This window comes from Rhinopithecus roxellana, chromosome 21 (assembly GCF_007565055.1).
Source record: "Rhinopithecus roxellana isolate Shanxi Qingling chromosome 21, ASM756505v1, whole genome shotgun sequence".
NCBI lineage: Eukaryota > Metazoa > Chordata > Mammalia > Primates > Cercopithecidae > Rhinopithecus > Rhinopithecus roxellana.
Genome location: NC_044569.1, coordinates 61547049 through 61566003, shown reverse-complemented (window position 1 = coordinate 61566003; position 18955 = coordinate 61547049). Strand labels below are relative to the sequence as shown.

General features: G+C 46.0%; 1 protein-coding gene across 1 annotated transcript in view; it reads right to left on the bottom strand.

Moving 5' to 3' along the window:
* Nucleotides 1–679: 679 nt before the first annotated feature.
* The window catches only part of ONECUT2 (one cut homeobox 2), a 50452-nt gene continuing 32176 nt past the window's right edge, over nucleotides 680–18955 (bottom strand). Inside the window, exon 2 of the mRNA XM_030926217.1 lies at nucleotides 680–4073. Within this exon, the coding sequence (XP_030782077.1) occupies nucleotides 3787–4073 (287 nt within the window). The 3' untranslated portion in view covers nucleotides 680–3786. The remainder of the gene's footprint in view (nucleotides 4074–18955) is intronic.

Sequence of the window (18955 nt, the reverse complement as noted above, 5' to 3'; positions counted from 1 at the left end):
AATGTCAGGTCACAAAGGCAGCCTCTACTGGTCTAGACATCTTCAGAGGATGCTGGAGACCCAAATGCTGAGATTACTATGTCAAAGAATCACTAACCAAATCAAGCAGGCTTCATTCCTCAATCCAGTCTGGAAAAGAGCAATCATTTCCATTGGACACATGTCACAAGGACTCATTTAGAAATACTCTAGTTGAAATCAACCCACATGGGAACATCCTCTGCTGAAATATGCTCTTTTCTTAGTCATTTGACAAAGGAAACATGGAGTATGAGCAAAGGACAAAGGGACACAAGGGAAAAGCCAAGGAACCATCTCCCAGGCAGGATGAATTATAAAAATTGTGGAGGTCACATTCTCTCACAGCTTCTGCACAGGGAGACCCACACAGCGGGAATGAGGAGGTGGCACAAAGAACAACAATGGGGCTCTCCAGGGGCAGGACTCCAGGAGTCTCCCCAAAACCTGCTTTATATTTTCTCTCCAGGATTGAGACACTCTCCCCCACCCCACCCAACACTACCGCCCACCCCAGTGCCAGCTGTGGTTGCACATAGGCTTGTCAAAATACAAATTGGTAATTACCACCCTGAGGAAATCTATCAACCCATTGCAACAGGAGTTGGACTTCCCCTATGAGAAGTCACTTTGGTGTATCTGCTCACCGAGGGGGTCTGGCACACCCAGATGGGACAGGGCAGCTCCTGGAGAACAGATTTCTGGGCTGGCCTCATATTCTTTAACTGGTGAAAATGGACCACTGAGCCTTCCCAACAGTTACAGAAGATGAGCACCCCCCTGTCAGGGCCCAGTTCTGGGCTGAGCCTATTGGATGTACTTCACTCACCACCTTAATCGAGGCTGAGGGATAGAATAGAGATGACTCCGAATACAAATAAAACTCATTTACACCATGGATCCATTTATCAACAGGTTAAGTGCTAAAATGCTTGATCTTGACTTTAAACCTTTCCCAGAAACTTCCATAGAGATCTGAATAATTCAAATCATCCACAGTGGCAAATTAACTCTGGAATGGCATGAGAAATGAGAAAAATTCTGAACCGAATACTTAACAAATGAAGCACTGGACGAAAGCAAGACATGAATTTGGACAGCAATAATTTTGGTTATCACCAATGTCAAGTTGATCTATATATGTATTTTATATATTATATATATCTTTCTTTAGAAATGCAACTTTACAGCTGATTTTTAAAAAGCTAATAGAAAAGTAGAAACTGGCAATTATTTTTACATGTTTTCCCCCACCCCCAAATGAAGCCCTGTTAGGATGTAGCAATCATGTGAAAACGAGGCTGTAAATTCCTCTATAAATTCTTTGGTTCTGTGGCTCGGGAGAGGATGCATCACCAAGAACCCTATCCCTGACCCTCACTCCCTTTCCCTCCCCTGATGATGAGACTCTGAACATAGAAGGAACCAAGACTAAGGGTTAAGCAAAGAACATTCAAGTGATAATGTTATTCCCTACTCTCTGCTGAGCAGAGAGAACTGTTCAATATCCCAACATCTTAAACTTGGAGTCCATGGAAACTTTTGAGAGATTCCATGTTGGGGTAAAAAACCATAAAACAAAATTAAAGGGAAACAATAAAATCAAATCAATGGCCCTTTCCTTTTGTTGCTCAGAGAAACATAACTGATTACCTTTATACAGATCAATGGCGCTATTAGTATTTTAGCCAGGCAAGAGGAGATAATGAACTGAAACAAAAGGTGTGAGAAATCCTCATCTTTGGTATTGTAGCTGTTGAGGTTTCTGTTGCTCTGTTCCGTGTTCTTTTGAAAAACTGCATAGGCACAAATTAAAGACAATCTTCAACTTTAAGATTACCGCGTGAGTTGTCAAATGAAGCAGCAGCCACTGAGGCTCTTCCTTATTTCTATCTTTGTCTCAACCCTTTCTTTAAAATCTGCTTCCAAAAAATGTCCCAAGAGGTCTGTTTGAACACAGTGTGTCTCGCTGTTTTTTTTGTTTTCATTTATTTTCTGGCGTGCTTCCTTCTTATTGGTGGTGATTTCCATTGATTTACGGATTTATTTATTCATTTTAATGGGACAGTTTTGTTTGTTGCAGAAGTAGGTGCAGAAAAAGTTTCTTTGGTTTCGATTAAGTAATTCATAAAAAAGTCAGTCTCAAGTGTCTGTAAAGAATCATTGCAGCGTTTGGCTTGCTTTGAACACCCCCACGTGGCCCCACCCGGGGCCATTCACTGGTAAATATGCACATTGTGACCTCCGCAATCTCCCAGAGTTCTGTGGATGCTCTTCCACTTGCTATGGGAAGGTGACAACTGGTGTGGCAAAGCCACTCCCCTGGGTGGCTTGGCTAACGTCCTTGGCATAGCTGGTCTGTTCAGCCTGATGATGTGCCAAATGCCATTCAGAGTTGCAGAGGTTTTCTGATTTCTAAAAGTAATCACAGTATTTTTAGGCTAGAAAATGACAAGTCATAAATGTCTTTGGTTTGCAGTATTCTGCTTCTTTGGTGTGCTGTGTTTTCTCCAGATTTATTCAGCTGTTTTGCAAGGATGATTCAACAACAGAAGAGATTTAGGATTAGATGACAGTCATGAGTAACATGTATGCAGGTTTGATTGACTGATTTCTTTTTCTTGCTAGAAAACACGGAAAACATCCCTACTAAATGGGATGGATGACGAAAAACCCCAAATCAGAAAGAGTGGGAATGGATTACGTGGTGGTCATAACGCACAGTAGGAGGGACCAGATGACTGATCAACCAAGAAGGACACATTAATGATCTTAAAAATCCTAGATCTTTTAAAATGCTGCATTTGATCCATGTACTGTTAACAGTTAAATTGGCCTCCTGAGTGTGCGTCTGCATTATGTACAACAGAATTTGTAGCAAACTGCAAAATGTGCTTGAAGTCATATTCTCATTAATTCCCTAATGACTTCACAATCCAGATGTGGTAAAAATGCAGATGTGGTGAACCCAGAACCTTCCTTACTTCTGTTTATTTTTGTTGTGCTTGATACTTTGAGCTCAAGTGAACTGACTGGTGTTTTGATGGATCCAAGACTATATGAGATTTCCAGGAGGTAAAGAAAAAAAAAATTGTAAGCTGGATCAATTTAAAGCTTTCTAAATCATTCAATGAAAAGATGTCTGGGTTGGAAAAACAGGTCCTTGGATTTTTTTTAAACGTCCATATTTAAAACTTGTGCTCAGTAATTCTTCTGTTTATGTTATGGCTGTGAACTTGGACATACCGTGGTATAATGAGGCTAAGTATGTGGAAAACAAATGAGGTCATTCTTGTTGCTAGATTCTTCTCTTATTGTTGTGTCTTGGAAGCCTAAACTCAGAGTCCTTACATACGCCAAATTCCTATTGCTAGTCGTAGGAACGCTGACTGCAAGAAGCTGACAGGACCTGAAGTGGGACGGATGACATTTTAAGCAATCCTGAGCTTGGTTGACACCATACTGGAATTAACTCACTCCAGGAAGGCCCCATTTGGGTTTCTGGGATACTTAGCATGCTGAGAACAGTGTCTGGTTCTAAGAGATTAATTTTTCAGCTTGCACTTGGACTCCATAGCTATTAAAAACAAAAAAAAGAACACCTGGCCTATGATTACAGCTAGAATAGAAGTTTCTTTGCAAGATAATTGTGCTTTCAAATCACCAGTGAAGGGCCCCAGCTAGGAATCCGGTGTCTTTTTCCTTTGTTTTCTTTCGGTATCTGTTGTCCTCATTTGGAGGTGACTTGTGCCCAAGTGAGTCTTTCCATCATGCTTTGGTACACGTGCTGGAGGTGGATGAGGAGCCCCCTGTGCTCAGATCGTCTTGCCACTTCTCCAGGCTGCGGCGCCGGGCGTTCATGAAGAAGTTGCTGACGGTTGTGAGCTCCAGGCCCAGCTGCTGGGAAATGGTGATCTGCATCTCCTTCGATGGGCGTTTGTTCTCCTTGAAGATGGCGAAGAGGGTTCGGCGTTGGAGGTCAGTGAACACCAGGCGGGATTTCTTCTGGGAATTGTTCCTGTCTTTGTTTGGTTCTTGCTCTTTGCGTTTGCACGCTTGAAGGGAAAGAGAAGAAGGAGAGGAGTCAGTGGGCTCACCCGAGAAGGTGATCCATGGAAAACATTGACAAAGTTGTACAGAGAGATGTAAACCGTTAAACTTTATTGTGCAAATTGCCCAGCTGTCAATAACCAGCCTTTCCTGTAATCTCTGGGTGATGGAAGGTATCAGTGAGTGAGTGGGGGATGGGAGAAAGGAGAAAGCAGCAGGGCTGTTTCACAGTCTGGTTTTGAACTAACTGCAGTTGTCTTTCCCTTTTACCTCCTCTCTCCTCCAGCACACCATTTATCCAGAGATAAATGAAATTATTTATCTCCGAAATCAGGTGCCACGAAGGCAGGGAGGACTCCAGACCCTGGGGTGGGGGAAGCCTGGTGAGGCAGTTCCTCTTTCGTATTCACCCTCTCGAATTGTTTACAGCTGAGTTGAAATTACCTTCTGGAGTCAAAACTTAAAAGTGCGTAGTTTTTCAAAATCAAAGCTTCTACCCATGTGACTCTAAAAATTGTTAACAGAATGAAATTAGAAGTGACAGAATGATGCTATCATTCCAATCCAAAATCCTTTCGTCCAGACTTTTGAAAAATTAGAACAAAACAAAACAGAAGACCAAGGGAAAGAAAGACTAGAAAAATTGGTTTAGCCAGTTCTCATTTGGCTAGTTTGAAATTGGAAGCCAGTACAAGAAGACAGGGGATGAGGGTAGGGGAAGAAGCCCAACACTACAATGGGACTTCAGGCTTGCAGATATGTTAGTATATGTAGAGTCTCTTTGATTTAGCAGAAATGAGTATCCATGCCTGGGTTGACATATGCAGTCAAGGACATTATGTGTCACAACCTCTCCCTTAGCCTACAAGGTCCTAGAAGGCAGCAACCAGGCCTCTGTAGTATTCCTGACTGATTCTTTTTGGAGCCATGGATACAATGAATGTTTGGGAAGATGAGGACAAATGACTTCTTGACTCTTTCAGGGGATCTGTGCACTTCACAGACAGGTTCGGTGGCTCAGAAAAGTGACCTGTAAAGGTTAAATACAGTATTATAGATCACAATGTTAAAACATGAGAACATGTGTTACAATCATCTGAAATGGCCAGGTACGGTGGCTCACACCTGTAATCCCAGCACTTTGGGAGGCCAAGGCAGGTGGATCATGAGGTCAGGAGTTTGCGACCAGCCTGGCCAACATAGTGAAACCCCATCTCTGCTAAAGATACAAAAAATTAGCTGGGCATGGTGGCACACACCTGCAATCCCAGCTACTTGGGATGCTGAGGCAGGAGAATCGCTTGAACCCAGGAGGTGGAGGTTGCAGTGAGCCGAGATCATGCCATTGCATTCCAGCCTGGGTGACAAGGTAAGACTCCATCTCAAAAAAACAAAAAATCACTTGAAATAAGTCCCAGCTCCCCTAGGGGTGTGGTGAGAATGTGGCTTCAACAGAAAGAACCGGAGGAAGGCCAGGAAGGAGCAGAGGCCCACATAGGGCAGTCACCCTCAGAATCCATCCCACTGGATATTCTGGCCAGAGGTTGAGAATCCCTTTGCACTGGACTGACATTCCCCCAAGCCTGGCACCCAGGGTGCTACTCAGATGCTTTCCTATGCTTCTCAAAGCCCTGGCTTGTATATTTTGTGCCCTGGCTTGTATATTTTGTTTCCTGGCTTTCGGGCACAGCATTTCCTAATTATGTTCTGCAGGCAGCATCTTATGTGGGGGTCTGCTATGGTGTCTGAATGTTTATGTCCCCCCTAAAAATTCATATGTTGCAATCCTAACATCCAAGGTCATGGTATTAAGAGGTGGGGCCTTTGGGAGGTGACTGGGCCTGAAGCTGGAGCCCTCATGAATAGGGTTAGTGCCCTTATAAAATAAGCCTGAGAGAGACTTGCCCCTTGCACCACGGGAGGACACAGTGAGAAAGACTTCTCTATGAACCAGGACCCAGACTATTGCCCGACACTGAATCCGCTGGCACCTTAATCTTGGACTTCCTAGCCTCCAGAACTGTGAGAAACAAACTTCTGTTGTTTATAAGCAGTAAGTCATGGTATTTTATTGTTGTGATTGTTACTGGAGCCTTAACAGACTAAGACAGGATTTAACCTGAGGACAAACACTTATGGGAAAGATACTTGGAAGCTGAATTTCCTTCTACCTAACTGGCCGCCCTCCCTGCTGGATGCCGTGTGCTATAAAGTAACATAAAGGAGTCACTCCTGAAATAATCAAAATGCGCTGATACTCTCAAAAGGCAGGAAGAGGAGAGCTCCCGAATGGGAAAGCTGCTAGGCTGTATCAGCTTGGCTAAACTCTTTCTTCCCGATTTTTCCTCCTCTCATTTCTAAAAGTATTCAGATTGTCTTCAAAAATTAAACACACACAACACATCCACATAAAAACAATTTGTTTTCATCTTAAAACTCATTCTCTTGGGGCATTTTGGCTTTCTTGAATAAGGAGCACTTCCCCTGCAATGGGAGCTCAGACAGAAAGGGCTAAGACTGCTCACTGCCATCCTTCTTCCAACAGCTTACTGGTAATGATTTCTTCTTTGCTCATTCCTGTGAGGACCGCATATTTTTGGTGGATTCTGATGATTCCTGTGTGGTGGTAACAAACAAAAATAGCCTTTGCAGGGGAACCTTGTTTTGAGGTCTACTCTCTCTTGCTCAATCTGAAGTCCTCTACAGTAGTGCTACTAAACTTTAAGATGCATAGGAATCATCTGGAGGGCTCATCAAAATGCAGACTCTCATGTAGTCAGCCTGGACAGGGCCTGGGATTCTGCATTTCTCATCAGCACCCAGGTGATGCTGATGCTGCTGGTCCACATGCCTCGGTTTGAGCTGCAAGGGTCTGCCTGATTTCTAGTCTCAGAGGAGCATGTTATGCAATGGAAAGCTCTGGATTCAAACCTGGGCTTCCCCACCTCTAAGACCTGGGGCCTTGCAAATTACTTAGCCTCTTGGTGCCTGTGTTCCTCATCTGAATAAGGAAATAATTGCTCAACTCTAGAGAGGCTTAAGTGAGATAACAGGTACATCTTCACTTCACACTTTCCTTCCCATTGTATTACCCCAGTAACTCTGAGCTAGGCAAATCAGGCAAAATGATTTTCATTTAAAAAGGAAATACATGGAGACCTTGGAGTATAAGTGAAGGCACTGACACCACATCCCAGGTTTGCTGCAGACCTGGGGAAAGAAAGAACAAACATTTCTCTTGTAGGGAACGGCACCCACACCCGACTGCACATCAGAGAGGACCTCTTTGCAGGGCAGCCTCTGGGTCTCCATCCCCAGAAATTCTGATTTTCACCATGTGGGGCGAGGTTCTGGAATCTGTGCTTCTATAAACCTCTGCAGCCCCCTTGTTTGTTTTTTTTTTTTTGAGACGGAGTCTTGCTCTGTCGCCCAGGCTGGAGTGCAGTGGCCGGATCTCAGCTCACTGCAAGCTCTGCCTCCCAGGTTCACGCCATTCTCCTGCCTCAGCCTCCTGAGTAGCTGGGATTACAGGTGCCCGCCACCTCGCCCGGCTAGTTTTTTGTATTTTTTTAGTAGAGACAGGGTTTCACCGTGTTCACCAGGATGGTCTCGATCTCCCAACCTCGTGATCCGCCCGTCTCGGCTTCCCAAAGTGCTGGGATTACAGGCTTGAGCCACCGTGCCCGGCCTGCAGCCCCTTTTAAGATGTAGAAGTTAGCCGGGCGCGGTGGCTCAAGCCTGTAATCCCAGCACTTTGGGAGGCCGAGACGGGCAGATCACGAGGTCAGGAGATCGAGACCATCCTGGCTAACACGGTGAAACCTCGTCTCTACTAAAAAAAAAAATACAAAAAACTAGCCGGGCAACGTGGTGGGCGCCTATAGTCCCAGCTACTCGGGAGGCTAAGGCAGGAGAATGGCGTAAACCCAGGAGGCGGAGCTTGCAGTGAGCTGAGACCTGGCCACTGCATTCCAGCCTGGGCGGCAGAGCGAGACTCCGTCTAAAAAAAAGATGTAGAAGTCACTATGCTTGCCCCTACTGCCACTTCAGGTCCCTGGACAACCGTCCCTGACCCTACCCCTGGGACTACTGGTGCCAAGCCTTCATCTGGAGGATTCTGAATAAATAGTGAAGCATGATAATCTCCTGATAAGAAAATCCATGCAAATATCTTCTGCAAACATTGGCTGAGATCCTCTGTCAATTTACACTCCTTTGGATTAACCACACAACTCTCAATTTTCATACCAATATTGATTATTCTTCAGATAATGCTGTATTTGTGCTTTTAATAGGGTGATTAGACAGTGTGGGTACAGGTTTACATTGGCTTGTCAGATTCTATTTTGTGTGAGATATATATATTTAAAATTATATACATATATATGTATACACACATATTTAATGTGAGAGAAAAATATTAAAGACTTAATGTGAAGCAAACTGCACAGAGAGAACAGATCAATACATCCTGCCTATGACTTCCCAATAGCCTTCGGAAGCCACCAGATGCCAGAGCAGCAAATGCAAAGCTGTACCTTGCAGTCTAGAAGTATATGGCAAGTCCAAATACTCCAAATAATGAGGCAGTATGTCCATATGTTGTCCAGGGTTTTATAGCTAGCAATTGCCAGCCATTGATTTTGACAAAAGCAGTTGGTCAGGAGCTAAAGGAAAATAAGAACAGGAGGGAGAACACCTGCCTTGAAAGTCTAAGAAAAACTGACAGATCTGATGACGTCTGGGAGCTGGCGTGAGGCTTTGACCTCAGCATCCTCAGACCCAGGCTGTGGAGCCAGGTGTGCTTGCAGGCACAAGCAGAGTACAAACGACTTTGGTGCTGTTCAGTTACTACACTCTATAGTCAACATGTGCCCATTTTTGAACAGCTAGGAAAGTGTCAATAGCTCCCTCCAACCCAAGGATGCAATAGAAACCCAACGAAACAGGAGGTGTTCCAGTGGCACTGATAGATTCAGTCTTGACACAGTCACAGGCTGGTCAGGGTCTCCTGGACTCCAGCTGCTGAAAGCCAGTTCTGCCATGGAAGGTGCGAGGTTAGCCCAGCCCTGTCTAGACCATTTGGATCTGTTTCTTCTCCTCTTTCTTTTAGGAGGAAAGCAGGGAGAGCATGCCAGGCGCTGATGTGTCACTGCCTGATGGGGAGGTGGGTGTAGACCCCAAAAGCCCTCAGCCATTCTTGACCTCCCTCCCTCTCACAGGGAAGCAGGTCCTATGTAGGACCATGTGGAACGCTAAGCACTCACTTCCATTTCAAAGACAAAGAGAAGTCATTTGTTTACCTACAATAAGGCTACCTATGCAGGTTATAGTGCCTTTCCCCACTTTTTGAAATAAATAATATTGACTCAGATTGGTCATGCTGGTTTTGTCCTGTGGCCCAGGACCTGTACTGGCAGGCATGTACACATCTGTGTGTAATCTGTGATTAACAAGAAGGATGGCAGACAGCTACTGCCTAAAAATATAGGTTCCTTGGTAGATACATTTTTCAAACCACTGGGTTCCCAGGGTAAGATAAGGGAAGCCCTGGCCTCGGGCACAAGCCCTCTCTGAGATCCTGAGACACCAACTTGCTTTCTCCCTGGCGGCCACCGGACTTTTGTCCCTCAGGAGGTCAGAAACAGGACAAAGAAAGTGCACTTCTAAGAATGTGCTGCTCCCCATAGCTGATCTTCCCCAGCTGTAACGTGGAGAGAGACAATGTCTCTTCACAACTGACCCTTTCTCCCTGCCTTCCCCATCCCAAACCAATCCTGCGGGCCAGGTCTACTTTGCCTCCAGAGTGGCTGCTCCTGGGTGTTCTAGGAGCTCAGCTGCTCTCTGACACCCAGACTAACCAGCCCTGGCCCTGTCCATCGCCTACCCATGGGCAGCACAAAGGTGTGTGGTCAGAGTAGTGCAGCAATGCTCATCAAGCCAGGGGTGATTCCCATCCAGAGGGGATGCAAAGGGAGGCAGGACAGGGTGAGGGTTGTGTGAGACCACAGAACATCACAGAGCACAGGAAAGGCTCCGTGGTGTCCTGTGCTCTCCCTTCTCTCTCAGCTTGGGGAGGGGCCTTGCCTCCGACTGCGTGGTCAGTAACCGAGTAGCTTCTCTGGCCAGAAAGGCTGCTTTTCACCCATCATGCATTTTCCTTCTAGTAACAAAGGTCTTTGGGTATTTGGATGCTGAGCAATAATGGGGTATTGGAAGCCAGGGCCTCTGTGCTGGTGGGGAGGGGAAGCAAGGAGAGAGATGAGGGAGGGCCCATTCCCGGAGACAGGGTAGAGTGACCTCGGTTGCGTGTGTGTGGTGTGGAGGGTAAGGTAAGGGGGACAGTATCTGGTTGGTTCAGGGAGGCAGATACAGGTGGGGGAATTACCCTGGAATCGTATGTCACCTTGACACCTGGTTCCACAGGTGCAGTGGTGCTAGCTCTTCAAGGCACCTGAACATCTTTTGTCTCTCCTAGCTTGATCCTCCTCACAGAGCCATAGAACCTCAGTGTTTTGTCCAGTCCAGGGTCGTCAGTTTCACATAGGGAACTGAAGGCACAGTGAGGTGAGTCCCAGCTGAAGCCAAAGTCTGGATCCCCCACTGGGAATTTCTTTCCACAACATCTTTGACAGGGAGGTGCGGCAGAGGTATGGATTCCCATTTTACTCTTGGTGAAGGAAACGGGTTTGTTTAGGGTGACCCAATTAGCACTGGATCCTGGATTTGATCTTGGAAAACCCCTTCCCAGCCTCCACAGTTTCTGGGAAGCCTGTGAAGTAAGAGCAACTCAACAACAGGTCAGAATCCTCCAGTCCTTGCTGCCCTGGAACTGAAACTCCCCACTCAACTTGGATGGGCTGTCCTGGCCCAGGCCATCCTGGATGGGCCAGCCCCAGCTGACCCAGCAGTTGAATAAAGATGCACACTTGAGTCCAGCTGAGATCAGCCAAGCACAGCCTGTATCAGCAGACACACCCAGCCAACAAACAGGCTTCTGGGCAAAAATAGATTTTTATTGTTTTATACCACCCATGTTGTGGTTCCATGTTTTGCAGCATTATTGTGGTGACAGATAACTGATACAGAAGCCAAGAACAACCTTTGCCTTCCTGCCCAGGGGTGAGTCAAATGGACTGTAAGAAGCCCAGATGGAAGCCAAGACCCTGTTTCCTACTCCCTGTCAGCCACTTATCAGCTGCAGGACTGTGAGCCTTAGTTTCCTGATCCTATAGAGTGGGGATGCCCAGCACTCCAGGACATCAAGAGGTTTGCTGTAACACTTCGCACACAGTAGACACTCAGGAAATGTGCACGTTCTTCCTTCTTCCTTAGAGAAAGCAGAAAGAAGGTGTGTAAGGAGAGGTTAAGAATTCATGATTCCAAGTCTTACTTAATAGTAGACGAATTGCCCAGAGGGCTAATGGCAAATAAAAGGTTAAAGATGTTTGTTTTCTTTGTGAGGCTGTCTCATAGCCAGTTCCCAGCCTCATATAAGAGGTAAGACTACGACGTGTTTTTACACATATGTCAGAGATGCTAATAGGTTTTGGGCCACTGGAGTTTCCTCACATCACTAATTTATGTCCAAATACATTCTACATATGATGGGCATTGTTAGCCCCTCATAAATAATGCAGAAGTGCTCTATTCTCCCTGCATTCAGTAGATACTTTCCCTCAATAGTTCAATGTGATCTTGCCAGGGCAAGGGTGGGGGCAGGGAGAGAGACCATCTAGGGTGTGCATTTGTCAGCAGACACTCAGCCTCCAAGGATACAGGTTTGAAAAGTATGCCTGCAGAAGAAGCCTTTTCACCTTTCAGCTGAAGAGCTCGCAGCTCCCCTCCTAGGAAGGCTTGTGGAAAGTGGGGAGCATGACCCTTTCCACTAAGGAGGGCCCTCTCCCGGGAGGACATGGGGCTGCAGTTCTGTTGGAAAGATTAACTAAGGCAGTCAATTGGGGTTATGTTGGAAAAATCAATTACAAAAGTAAGTTCACATTTGTACCTCTGGCCTTGTTCCCTGAGAAACCTATAGGTGTTTGAGGTAAGAAGAATGGAAATAACCCCCTTTTACTTCCCTGCTGTGAACTGGTGGTCCTTCAGTACTGATAGAATGACAAGACTATGGGAGAGGTGATGGTGTCCAGGAGAGCACCCTTCCTTTGGAATGAATCTGCATGATCAAGAGCCTTTAAAATAAAAATCATAAGATTCCTTGAATTCAAACAAGGAAGAAAGAAAATAGAACTGTACACTCTGCTAATAAATATTTGACGTTCAGTAAGTCATAAATGCTGGTCAATCTCAGCAATGCATGCTTCTCAGGGTCCGCAAACAATTAGGTGCCAGCACATTGCCACAGGGACCTTGGGAGTGGGGGCCTAACACACAAAATTTGGGGCTCAGGTTCTAAGCAGCTCCACTGACCACTCAGGGCCAGCTGGTGCCAGAAGCACTGATCACCCACTTGGGAGGAGCCAGGCCTTGATGGAGGGGTAGGGGCTGTCTTAAAATCATTATTGGATTATTTTGTGCTCCCTAAATTTTGGAAACTATAAATAGTTTCCAGTTAGATGCCTTGCAGGTTTCCTTGCTTCATTGTGATTTCTGACGCATCACCAAAGGTCACTTAGGTTCAGATGACCATGGAGCCAATACCATGAACCTGCCCTCCGCCTCCAACCACCCCTAGAACTAAACTCTAACTTGGTCCTCATTTCTCCAAACGTGCCTGACCTGAGTCAGATGAGAAACCTAATGCCTTTGTTTCAAGGTTGAGAGCTGGCTTTCCTCAGAAACTTGGTCTTCATGTACCAGATACCAATACACACAGGCAGTGGAGCCAGTGACGTCCAGACCAACATCCATTTGGGAGGCCAAGGGCAGAGACGGGGTGGATGCTGTGCAAAAGGATGTGGAGCCATTCTTGGTTGTTAGGCTCCCCTCCTCCTTTCACTCCCTTCTAATTGTGGGTGTATGCACAGCCCTGGCAAGACAGACCTCTAACCCATTTGGCAAATTATCCTGCACAAGGTACTCCAGTGTGAACCACCTACGGGCTAGTCGGAGCACTGCCGCCTGGCTTATTAGAGCAGATATTGTGGGCGGGAGAATGGTGGAGCAAGACAAAAAAGGAGAGAGGAGGGAGAAGGAACAAGAAGGCAAAAGGGGCCATGCACGATGCACACATATACTCTCCCCTCATTCTGGAGATGCTGGAGGGTGAGGGTAAAGTCCCCAAGTTCTGAGCTGCCCAAAGTCCCGGGAGGCTCGGCACTGCCCTGGAACGTTGGTGTGAGCCATGTCTTGGGCTTCACCTCTGACACAGGACAAATCTCTGACCCTGGGGGGATTTCCTGTAGTACACTCTTACTCTCATCTAGAAAATGTGGATGATAGGCCAGGCGAGGTGGCTCACGCTTGTAACCCCACCACTTTGGGAGGCTGAGGCGGGTGGATCACGAGGTCAGGAGATCAAGACCATCATGGCCAACATGGTGAAACCCCATCTCTACTAAAAATAAAAAAAAAATTAGCCGGGTGTGGTAGTGTGTGCCTGTAATCCCAGATACTCAAGAGGCCGAGGCAGGAGAATCACTTGAACCCGGGAGGCGGAGATTGCAGTGAGCCAAGATCACGCCACTGCACTCCCGCCTGGGTGACAGAGCAAGACTCTGTCTTAAAAAAAAAAGAAAAGGGCCGGGTGCGGTGGCTCATGAGGCCTGCAATCCCAGCACTTTAGGAGACTGAGGTGGGTGGATCACGAGGTCAGGAGATCGAGACCATCCTGGCTAACACAGTGAAATCCCGTCTCTACTAAAAATACAAAAATTTGCCAGGCTTGGTGGCGGGCGCCTGTAGTCCCAGCTACTTGGGAGGCTGAGGCAGGAGAATGGTGTGAACCCGGGAGGCGGAGCTTTCAGTGAGTCAAGATTGCCCACGGCACTCCAGTCTGGGGCAACAGAGAGAGACTCCATCTAAAAAAAAAAAGGAAACGTGGATGATAAACGGCAAATCTCTGCTCTTTCTCCACACTGCCGTCTCTGCTTTCACTTGGATGTTGAGCAAGCTGGTCTTGACAAGGGTTAGAGCAACTCCCCAGTGTCCACTTACTGTCGGATGGAGGCAGACTGCACAGTGACCATTCTGCGTTCCCAAGCTTCAAAGTCATTCTCTAAAAAAAACAAGTTTTATTTCCTGTCTCTATTTTTACTTTCAATACAAAGTCACTGAAGGGGACTCAGGAAATGAGGGCTCTTAGATGTCTCACAACTTTCTTATATGCAGACGGGGCCTGACAAAGGGCCAGAGTGCCCCCGGCGGGCAAATCTCCCAAGGGAAGGTTCAGGCCCCCATAGCTGCCCGCAGGTGCTGCCTGTAGGAAGCACACTGGAGCCTGCACACCGAGTGGAGATGAACCTCTTACCTCTGCTTCCCTCCAGCAGAGGCTCTAACAAACATGAGAAGCCTCAAAGAACAGGCTTCTAATAGCAGATGGTCCAGGCCAGCTGGTAAAACCACAGACTTCTAGAAAGGCAGGATTTTAAAGAGCACTTGGTCTAACTTTGTTTTTAGAAATAAGAGATCAGAACCCCAGCTAGGTCACCTATGCAGTGACGCAGCCCTGAGAACCCATATTCCCTTCTGTCTAGTCCAGTGGGGCTTTTATTTCTTCCTTCCTATTAGAATAAATCATTTGGGGCACTCAGCCTTTGAAATCACAATTCCTGGTCATCTCTTCTGCCTATGCAGAAGCCTGGCAAAGAGGGATCTTTAGCTCTGCTGCCAAGCTGCATTCCTGCAAGCCATTCAGGAAGTCGTGAGTTGCTAAAAACAAATATTTAATTCCAGATACAAACATGTTGCTTAAAATGGCTAGGAGAGCATGGGGCAGCTTCTTCAACTTCCTACTAAAATCGTCTCGAAGTCCTATAACGAAACATAAAACTTAGCATACCAAAAACTAGGACTGCAGTCAGCCTGTTTTGGGAGGTCTGGAGAATTTTTACCTAAACACAAGGCCAATGGAAATAGGTTGAAAAGGGACATCAGGATTGAAAAAATAACACCTGAGTCCTCTAACTGTTGAGAAATTTAAATTCAGCAGCCATCCATCTACTTGGTAGGTGCTGCCTTTTGAAAGAGCCAGAGTGCTCCCCACTCCCTTCCGCCTGCCAATTAAGAACTGCAACTCTCAGAAAACAACTAGGAAAAAAAAATTGCAGGGTAGAGGAGGGACACCAAGGCTGGTACTTCACTCCCTCGGAGAAGTAGTTTCCAGAGCACTCAGTGTGAGTGCAGGGACAAGAGCAGCCCTTGATGTGCAGTATACTGGGGGTTGTCATGTGTATTCCAGTTGATCAGCTTCTCAGTATCCCAGGATTGGATGCAGGAGATGAGTGCACATCAGTTCAGCAGGGCCACACAACAAGGAAGCTAGTTAGATGGAGGCTTGGTTAGGTGTATCAACTGGCTAAGATTTAGTATAGGGCTTAGAGAATGAGTGCACTAACGTCCAGAAAGGAGGTCATGAGCAAAACATGCACCCTTTCTATTGACCATGGCAAGCCAGAATGAGTCTCTTCTCATTTGAGAATGAATAAACAGGACAAAAGAGACAATTGAAAAACTAGTAGAAGACAAAAAGGGATCCTCATCCGAAAACCAGAGAAAATTTAACTGATAATATCTTCCAGAAACTTAAAGAACATTTTAGAGAATCATTTGATATAACAATATGATGCAAAAGAGGTGGCTTTTATGAAACAGAAACAGAAAATTATTAAGAAGAAAACAGCAATTTATAAGTAACCATATGTCATGAAAAAATAGTAAGATAAAAGATGGGCTAGACGATGTGGCTCATGCCTGTAATCCCAGCACTTTGGGAGGCCAAGGCAGGTGGATTGCTTAAGCTCAGGAATTTGTGACCAGCCTGGGCAACATGGTGAAACCCTTTCTCTACAAAAAGTACAAAAATTAGCCAGGCATGGATGGCATGCACCTGTGGTCCCAGCTACTCAGGAGACTGAAGCAGGGAGAAGGATTGAGCCCAGAGGGTTGAGGCTGTGGTAAGCCGCAGTCACGCCACTGCACTCCAGCCTGGGTGACAGAATGAGACCCTGTCTCAAAACAAACAAACAACCCTCTCCCCCACCCCCCAAAAAAAGAGGAGTAAGATTTTTTAAATTTGCAAGAAAATGAGAAATACAGTAGTGGCACTGGAGAAATTAAGAGCAAAACTGACACTGTGGAGGTAATGCTAGGATTTTATGCAGTTCAGGTGGTCTTTCCTGTAGAAAGGCTTTCTTAGTTATTTAATGACTCAAAAATTCTAGCTATAGGCTTTCTATGAAAAGAAAACTAACTTGAAGACATACTCTAGCTTACTAAGAATTTAATCAAACTTAAAAGCTCAAGAATGTGATATTGTCTTAAAAAAGAATTGGCCAACAGCCCTATGTGGCTACGAATATCCCTGAGCTCATTCCAAACATCCTAAAAAGTTTTATTACATGAATGAAGAGCACCTCTTCATTAAGACTACACTAATGAATCTGCAGGAAGGAAAAAGGGTCGGTGTCTCCATTCACAACCAAATTGCGATGTTTAAAAACAAATTATTTCATTATTACTTTTCGTTTTTATGTGAATAATATAGTTTGAACAAAAGACATTGCTTTGGAAAAGTACCTCTGTCTTGCATAGTTTACCACCAGACTCGGAAGTCCAGTCAAAGGCAATTTCAGATACGTCAAACATGAAAAGCAAAACAAAACAACATTCCTATTAAAAAAAAAACCAAAAAACGGGGGGCGGAGCAACATGGCCGAATAGGAACAGCTCCAGTCTCCAGCTCCCAGCGGGAGCAACACAGAAGACAGGTGATTGCTGCATTTTCAACTGAGGTACTGGGTTCATCTCACTAGGGAGTGCCGGACAATCGGTGCTGGTCAGCTGCTGCAGCCCTACCAGCGAGAGACGAAGTAGGGCGAGGCATCACCTCACCTGGGAAGTGCAAGGGGGAAGGGAATCCCTTTTCCTAGCCAGGGGAACTGAGACACACAACACCTGGAAAACAGGGTAACTCCCACCCCAATACTGCGCTTTACCAAGGGTCTTAGCAAACGGGCACACCAGGATTATATATCCCACACCTGGCTGGGAGGGTCCCACGCCCACAGAGCCTCCCTCATTGCTAGCACAGCAGTTTGTGATCTAACGGCAAGGCAGCAGCGAGGCTGGGGGAGGGGCGCCCACCATTGCTGAGGCTTAAGTAGGTAAACAAAGCCGCTGGGAAGCTCGAACTGGGTGGAGCTCACAGTAGCTGAAGGAGCCCTGCCTATCTCTGTAGACTCCACCTCTGGGGACAGGACACAGCTAAACAACAACAACAACAAAAAGCAGCAGAAACCTCTGCAGACACAAACGACTCTGTCTGACAGCTTTGAAGAGAGCAGTGGATCTCCCAGCACGGAGGTTGAGATCTGAGAATGGACAGACTGCCTGCTCAAGTGGGTCCCTGACCCCTGAGTAGCCTAACTGGGAGACATCCCCCACTAGGGGCAGTCTGACACCCCACACCTCACAGGGTGGAGTACACCCCTGAGAGGAAGCTTCCAAAGTAAGAATCAGACAGGTACACTAGCTGTTCAGCAATATTCTATCTTCTGCAACCTCTGCTGCTGATACCCAGGCAAACAGGGTCTGGAGTGGACCTCAAGCAATCTCCAACAGACCTACAGCTGAGGGTCCTGACTGTTAGAAGGAAAACTAACAAACAGGAAGGACGTCACCATGATCAAAGACCAGAGGTAGATAAAACCACAAAGAAGGGGAAAAAGCAGGGCAGAAAAGCTGGAAATTCAAAAAATAAGAGCGCATCTCCCCCTCCAAAGGAACGCAGCTCATCACCAGCAACGGATCAAAGCTAGACGGAGAATGACTTTGACGAGATGAGAGAAGAAGGCTTCAGTCCTTCAAACTTCTCAGAGCTAAAGGAGGAATTATGTACCCAGCACAAAGAAACTAAAAATCTTGAAAAAGAGGGAAGAACTGATAACTAGAATAATTAATGCAGAGAAGGCCATAAACGAACTGACAGAGATGAAAACCATGACACGAGAAATACGTGACAAATGCACAAGCTTCAGTAACCGACTCGATCAACTAGAAGAAAGAGTATCAGCGATTGAGGATCAAATGAATGAAATGAAGCGAGAAGAGAAATCTAAAGAAAAAAGAAAAAGAAATGAACAAAGCCTGCAGGAAGTATGGGATTATGTAAAAAGACCAAATCTATGTCTGATTGGGGTGCCTGAAAGTGAGGGGGAAAATGGAACCAAGTTGGAAAACACTCTTCAGGATATCATCCAGGAGAACTTCCCCAACCTAGTAGGGCAGGCCAACATTCAAATTCAGGAAATACAGAGAATGCCACAATGATACTCCTCCAGAAGAGCAACTCCAAGACATATAATTGCCAGATTCACCAAAGTTGAAATGAAGGAAAAAATCTTAAGGGCAGCCAGAGAGAAAGGTCGGGTTACCCACAAAGGGAAGCCCATCAGACTAACAGCAGATCTCTCGGCAGAAACTCTACAAGCCAGAAGAGAGTGGGGGCCAATATTCAACATTCTTAAAGAAAAGAATTTTTTTTTTTTTTTTTTTTGAGACGGAGTCTCGCTCTGTCGCCCAAACTGGAGTGCAGTGACCAGATCTCATCTCACTGCAAGCTCTGCCTTTCGGGTTCATGCCATTCTCCTGCCTCAGCCTCCTGAGTAGCTGGGACTATAGGCGCCCGCCACCTTGCCCGGCTAGTTTTTTGTATTTGTTTTTTTTAGTAGAGACGGGGTTTCACTGTGTTAGCCAGGATGGTCTCGAT